The sequence below is a fragment of the Papaver somniferum genome, chromosome 9, assembly GCF_003573695.1.
Source record: "Papaver somniferum cultivar HN1 chromosome 9, ASM357369v1, whole genome shotgun sequence".
Taxonomy (NCBI): domain Eukaryota; kingdom Viridiplantae; phylum Streptophyta; class Magnoliopsida; order Ranunculales; family Papaveraceae; genus Papaver; species Papaver somniferum.
This window is the reverse complement of record NC_039366.1, coordinates 118767468-118774940: the sequence shown is the minus strand read 5'-3', so window position 1 is coordinate 118774940 and position 7473 is coordinate 118767468. Positions and strand designations below refer to the sequence as shown.

At 37.9% G+C, this 7473-nt stretch overlaps 1 protein-coding gene across 1 annotated transcript; it reads right to left on the bottom strand.

Moving 5' to 3' along the window:
- Positions 1–5065: 5065 nt before the first annotated feature.
- Positions 5066–6945, bottom strand: LOC113312489 (putative disease resistance protein RGA3). Its single transcript, XM_026561239.1, has 2 exons — positions 6408–6945; positions 5066–5910 (listed from the first exon to the last, which is right to left on the bottom strand). Exons 1-2 carry the CDS (start codon positions 6943–6945, stop codon positions 5066–5068), a joined length of 1383 nt encoding a protein of 460 aa, XP_026417024.1.
- Positions 6946–7473: the final 528 nt, after the last annotated feature.

Sequence of the window (7473 nt, the reverse complement as noted above, 5' to 3'; positions counted from 1 at the left end):
CTTTTGTTTTTGTTAGCAAATTGAAAAGGTTGAAGGAGGCGTTGAAGATATAGAATAAAACGATCTTTGGTGATGTGCAATTTCGTTTGAAACAAGCTGAATTAAGATTGGAAATCGAGAATGATCTTCTTGATTAAGATCCGGCAGATGAGTTCCAGTTTATAAAGGTTGCGGGTGCTAGAAAAGTTGTTGACGATGTGAGAACGGAGTTAGTGATGATGCTTAAGATGAAATCGAGAGTAACTTGGTTGGAGGATGGTGATCAAAATACTCGAGTTTTTCACAATAGCATTCGTATGAGGAGGAGCCAAAACACTATCTCGGAACTAAAAATTTCTACTAACACTACATTGTTTTTGCAGGATGAAATTAAGGACTACATTGTCAATCATTACAAAGATAAATTCAATGGTGGTGATGTTATTATTGACCCAAATCTGTTTGAAATTGAACATGAAAGCATGAAGGTTTTTTTAGTATCTCTAGAGGTTTTCGTCAAGGTAATCCTTTTCCGCCTTTGATTTTTGTGCTTATTGAAGATGTTTTAAGTCGTAATCTCTCTAAATTGTTTGCAAAATGAAGTATGCATGCTATGGTTAGAAATAAGGGCATTGGGCCTACACACCTTCTTTTTGCGGACGATATTCTTATTTTCTGCAGAGGTAATCTTCATAGTCTTCCAAATTTAATGATCTTGCTCAGTATGTATCAAAAGGCCTCTGGCCAAAGTGTTAACCGTGCCGAGAGTAAATTTTACTATGGAGGTGGCACATCCTCCCGAGCTATTGCTATCTCAAATTATTTGGGCATGGGAAGAGCTTTATTTCCGGACAGATATTTGGGAATTCAATTGAAGCCTGGCATTGTGCACCACATTCATGTTAGTTAGGCAAGTGGTGGAGAAGATTGTGGACAAGCTGACCGGTTGGAAGGGTAAACTTTTATCTTTTCAAGCTAGACTTGTTCTGATTAGATCGGTGATTTCTAGTTATTTTATTCATTCTATGGCTGTATATAAATGGCCATGTACTATCATTAAGCAGGTGGAGAGGGCCATTCGAAATTTTCTTTGGTCTGGCGATGCTGAGAAACGTAAGTATTTTACGGTTCTTTATGATTCTTTGTGTGTCCGAAGCATGAAGGTGGCATGGGCATTAAGAAATTGTTGGATGTCGACAAGGCCATGCTTATGAAGTGCATTACTATCCGTGACTCTGAAAAGATTGGGCCAGATTTTTGAAGGCCAAGTACTTCAAAAGAAATGACAATTTGATTGATCATAAATTGGGTTCTACTGTTTTCCCTGGAATCAGATTGGTTTACAATTTTGTGCAAAAACATACACGATCAATTATTGGTGACGGCAACAATACCTCCCAATTTTTTGATAATTGGTGTGGCGATTATTCGACTGCGAAGAAACTTGACATCACTTCTAAAGGCCATAATGATTTTGAGGCTAAGGTTAGTGATATTATTGTTGATGGTTCCTGGGCCATTCCTCAAAAAACAAGGGATTTGATGATTCGGTGTAACATTGATGTTGAAAACTTGCCTGTTATTGCTGGTGGTGCGGATTATAAACTTTGGGATTTGGATAGTAAAGGTGTTTTCTCAGTTAAGTCTGGAAAGGATGCTATTAGAACGCCTCCTGAAGTTTTGCCTAGTGTTGTCTTGTTTACTAGGCCAGTTGTGCATCCTACTTTGAGTGTACAATATTGGAAGATTTGTTCCAAGCAGTGTTGCACGAGTGATGATGACGTTATTAAGAAGACTGGTAGGAGCATGCCGTCGATGTGCCGCCTATGTAGGAAGAGTGACGAATCTATTAGCCATATTACTTGGCATTGCAGGTTTGCTAAGAGAATTTGGGCTTGGGCGGCAAATATTTTTAACCTGCAACCAAATGAAGATTTGGTGACCTCATATAAGGCTGCAAAAGGACGAAGCAGAATGATCAAAGATTTGTGGCTGGTTGCTAATCTGGCAATTGTCACGGAATTGTGGAGGTTGCGTAATAAAGTCTTTTTTGAAGATATTGCGGCGCAATGGCTTGGTTTTAAAGGCATAGTTTATCAAGTAATTCGTGATAACTCAATCAGAATGAAGGGCCATATGTATAACAATATGGAAGAGTTACGCATCTTGAATTATTTCAAGGTGCAGCATATGTCGTACAAAGTTTCTACTCCAATAGAGGTTAGTTGGTCTCCACCTGGTGTTACTTTTCTTGATGCCAATGCAGCAGTGTTCAGAGTTCTTTGTGTTGGCCTTGGTTGGCAAACTAATTATTATGCGCGAAGTGTGTGCTGTAATCTATAGTGTGATGCTATCCAAGAGATGGAATGTGAAGAATATTTGTGTTCAATCGGATTCGATGAGTTACATTCAAGCTTTTTAGAAGGGTGAGATGCCATGGCAGTTAATGTCGAAGTGGAGACTGGCGAAGAATTTTTACAATCATATTCGTTATATTCATAGCTATAGAGAAGCTAATTTTTCAGCTGATGCTTTGTCCAAGCAAGCGTGTTTGCTGGCCGAAGATATTTTTGAGTTTTATGAGGGAAGGACGGGTTTTATTCTATATGTAGAATGGCCTGACGAGGTATACTACCTCTTCAATTAGGCTAGATTAGTAGGTGGCCTCACGAGTCACGGCTAGCTTCTGGTGTGGCCTAGCCAGCCCATGTACAGTTTTTGCTTTTTTATTTAATTTTATCGACGGAGGAAAAAAAAGAGTAGCTCAAAAGACACATACAATTTGTGCTTCGACGCTTTGCCCAATACAAATAGATACAAGTACCTTAAAAAAAATCATGTGTCAGCACTTAATGATACAGAAATATATGGCCCGATACGGCAAACTATGCTCTAAAGTCTAAACACGCATCGCCCACATTATTACTAGTATTACTGTAGTACTATCGTATTATCCTCTATTCCTCTCTGAAATCGAGACAATGGAATATGATGTAAAGCCCAGTATCAATACAGAAAAAAATGTCATCCATGAGCATAGAAAATACAAGACTTCAGCTCCGTGAGCACCACAATGTGGCGACTGTCATGTCATCCCAACTAGGTTGGCACCACAACCACCAATCATTTGCAGAATCAATAGAAGCCGAAACAAACTCCAGAAAACATTACAGGAGTGGTCGGACTCTCGTTGTCATCTGTAAACGAAGCGATTAGACGAGTGGAAGGCTGATTAACTGTTACTTCCCTGAAATGATTCACCATGCATTACTACTTTGCTTTGGGTATTTTCAAAACAAAAATTGGTTCTGTTATTCATATATTCACATAAAATCATATGTTCGAAAGAGTAACTTTAAAAGAACAATTGATTAAACATCTTAATATAGTAAGTGGATCTTGTATAAATTAGTTACCTCTTTATCGCTATCACCCAGCTTGGTTGTCTCCATGCGATGTAACTAACATTCTAAACACAAGTGCATGCCACATAATAATCTACTGACATGATTTTGGAGACCATCAATACTCATCATATCTGCAATTAAAGTGTCATCGAAAGATAAATTTTCAAGCAAATAATCATCTAAAACTAATAAGCTATTTCAAAAAGAAGTAAAATCCAAGTATAACCAACGTAAGACAATGGATCAAAGAGGAGAAACAGAGAGAGAAGGGACCTGTTCGTGTCGGTGGCATCTAATATCAATTCTTCAAGAGAGGTAAGAGTCTTGAGATCGAGATCATAAGGTACCGACTTCTTCAATTTCGTGCACCTGAAGATGGTTAATTTCCGGAGAGAAGTGAACGACCGTAAGTCCGGAAGTAATGTTAAAACAGGACAATGACTCAAAAATAATGAGCGGAGAGAATTGCTGGTATTATTGGAGTTGGAGTTGATTTTGGGACATGCACCATCCTTGTCGTGGTAGTTATGTAGATAATCATCATCTTCAACAAAACCTTGAAACTTAGAGCAGCCATGGATATATAGTTGTTGAAGATTCGGAGTAATGTTCTGGAGAAGTACGCCAAGTGGGATACATGTTAAGTCTGGAGAATCTCTTATAACAATGGATGTGAGAGAGGTAAGTCTTCCAGTAGTAAAGATTGAGGTTACTGTCTTGTCGTTGGTGTCTTCTAATATCAATTCCTTAGGAAAAGGAAATGAGTTCGGTGTGCTTCTCAGTTTTGGACATCCCTCAATAACTAGATTCTCAAGGGAAGGAAATATTGAAGTATAACTTGGAAGAGGAGCAACCCATTCTTCTAAATTTTCCATTTGACAGATCTGCAACACGATTAATGAAGGAAATAATGATACTGTGGTAGTATATGCAGCACTGCCACTTTCTTCTTCTTTTTCTTCTTGCTGGTAATAAAATTCTTCACCTAAACACTTCACTGACTCCATATAACGAATGTAAAAAAACTCAAGACATGGGAGCAGACCAAGAGCTGGTAGCTTCCCACATCTATTGCAACCCCAAAGCCTTATTTCCACTATATTTGGAAGGCAATTGGACGAAATCATCCATTTCGGAAACTTTGAACCTGGAAAACCAAATATTCTCAAATCTCTCAAACTAGTGCAAGGTTCAAGACCCTCCAACACCTCATCAAATGCCATTTCATCTACTGTCAACTCTCTCAGATTTGGACTAGGTTCGAGACCCTCCATGACTTCATCAAACACCATTTCATCGTCCTCGTCCAAAATGGACCCCCAGTACATAAATCATGGAGGTTTATCTTATCTTTTAACTTTGCTCTCTCCGCGTCAATACCACCTTTCACAAACTCCAGATAGCAAATTGTTAACTCTCGCAGAGAATTTAGATTGGCTAGTTCTATAATCCCACTATCAGCTGCGTCACCACTACTAGAGATGGTTTCTCGGTTCCTCACCACATAAGATTCTAGCACTTCAAGGCAAGTAAGAGTTTCTACGCCTCTAGGCATTTCATCTTCGTTCTCCCTCCAATGCTTAAGAATCCTTAATTTGGGTAAATTTCTAATTTCTTTGGGAAGCTCACAGTTTCCAAATTGGATTATTTCCAAATCGCAAAGGTTTCTAATGCATGACTCAGGGCAATACTTTGATCTTTGTATGCGACAAATCCAGGCATCTTAGCCGTGTCAGTGCTCCAACTTCTCTAGGAAATGCTTCTAACTTGCTACAATCTCCAAGTTTCAACTCTCTTAGATATTTCAAAGACCCAATATTCAGAGGTAATTCTACTAAACTTCTGCAACGATATAAATCTAATGTCTGCAAATTAGTAAGCTGAACGACACCATCAGGTAGCTCTACAATATCCGAACACGAGAGATTAAGGTGCTTAAACATCTTCAGAGACCCAATGCCTACGAGGATCTTCCTAACATTTTCACATCCATGAAGCACCAGTGTCTGCAAGTTGTAAAGTTGATGGATGGATATATCATGCCCTTCTTCAAAAATACAATCAGAGAGGTCAAGGTACCTCAAATGCTTAAGCTTGATTACCATAGATTGGATGGCAAGAGAAGTATGCCGACGAAGCAAACAAACTACTCGCAGATTCTTGCCATAAAGTAAATGTTCACCCAAATTATCATTACCAAGGGAAAAAATGGACCTCAATCTTTTTGTTTTCTCTAAGATTTTTGAAAGCGTTTCTGAATTTTGTTCGTCTAAAAGTAACTGCAAACGACGACTTTCATATATAGATCCCCTTTTGCTGGAATTGACAGTCTTGATATCATGAACACCATTGACACTCTGGGCAAGATCATGTACTAAGTCATGCATCTTGCATGCTTTTATACCCCCTAACTTATTCTTTCTGACATCTTGCAAAAATGAATTGGCCAATAAACAATGGAAATAATCATTGCCAACATCTTCCGGTGACATTTGATTCCCACCATGAGGTGGATGAAGAAACCCTACAGCCATCCATAGTCGAATCAAAGTTTTTCTCTTAATCTTCCAATCTTTGGGGAACACGGAGCAATAAGAAAAACAAAGTTTTAAATGCGAGGGTAATTTGTCGTAGCTTAATTTCAATATAGATATGATTTTAGTTTTGGCATCTATCGTCTTCAAACTATCATGAACAAGTACAGACATCCACTCAATTTCCGTGTTATGCAAGCGCAAAACATTACCGAGAACATTTGCAGCTAATGGTAAGCCACCACATTTTCTTGCAATTTTCTCTCCTAGGCATGTCATGTTTGGAGTCTCTTACCTAGAGAAAATGCTTTGGCCTTGATAATAGACCAACAAACACTATCAGGCAAGTTTTCTAACATGTATGGCCGGACAACACCTCCGACAATAGACGCAACTTTGTTGCTGCGTGTAGTGACTAAGACTTTACTCCCCTGAGCACCAACACTTAGCAAACCTTGAAGTGTTTCCCAGTCTTAAGGATTTTCACTCCAAACATCATCCAGTACTAATAAATATTTCTTGTTTCTCAACTCTTTTTGAAGTATTCCAATCAAGACAGTGACATTTGAAAAATTATCACACTTGCTATTTGTTACTGACTCAATTATGTGTGTTAAGATTCTTTTGATACCAAAATCATCAGATACACAGACCCAAGCTCTGGTCTCGAAGTTTCTCATAATGGATTCATCTTTATAGACCAACTGAGCAAGTGTACTTTTTCCTAGTCCACCCATACCCACTATGGATATGACAGGACATTTTTCTTGCTGGCTAGGATTTAAGAGGGATGAGGAGGATCGTGTGCTCGGTGTAGTTAACATCTTTATTATGTTTGATTTATCATTATCTCTTCCTAGGACACTTGATATATCTACAACGGATGAATTAATCAGCCTGTTTTCTTGCATGTTATTATAATTACAAGTGTTACCATCCGAAGTAGACATTTGAAAGTGAAATTTTGCCATTTCACCCGAAATTTCATCCAGGCTTTTGTTAATATTTCTGATTTTCTGAGCCATCTTGAAATGAAACGCAAGTGGGTTGGAGGATGAAAAAAATTGTCCTACCTTATTCCCCTGGCCACACAGGATTTAGTTATTCAAGATAGAATTTAAACACAAAATTGGTTAAAAACACCAAAATCAACAATTTTCGGGTGAAATGGACAGTTAGATTTTGATACTGTTTAAATGGACAAAAATGTAAAAATAGACAGGATGTAACCAGTTTCATCGTACCCATTTTCAAATATTTTTTCTTATTTTTAATTTAGACATGATGTATCCGGTTTCATCCTTGCTATTTTTTAAATTTAAGCTAGGATGAATCCATTTTCATCCTTGTTATTTTTTTTTGATCATTTCACCCAAACTATTTTTTACTCGTCCATTTGAACCGTGATTTAAAAATATATGGACAAATGACCCATTTTCCGAAATTTAAAGTAAAATATCCTTGATTTCTTTCTAGCGGAAAAGAAATGTAAATGCGAAAAAGGAGACAATTGTTCGTTATGATGCAAGTTGTCGAGTGAGTCGAAGTAAAAT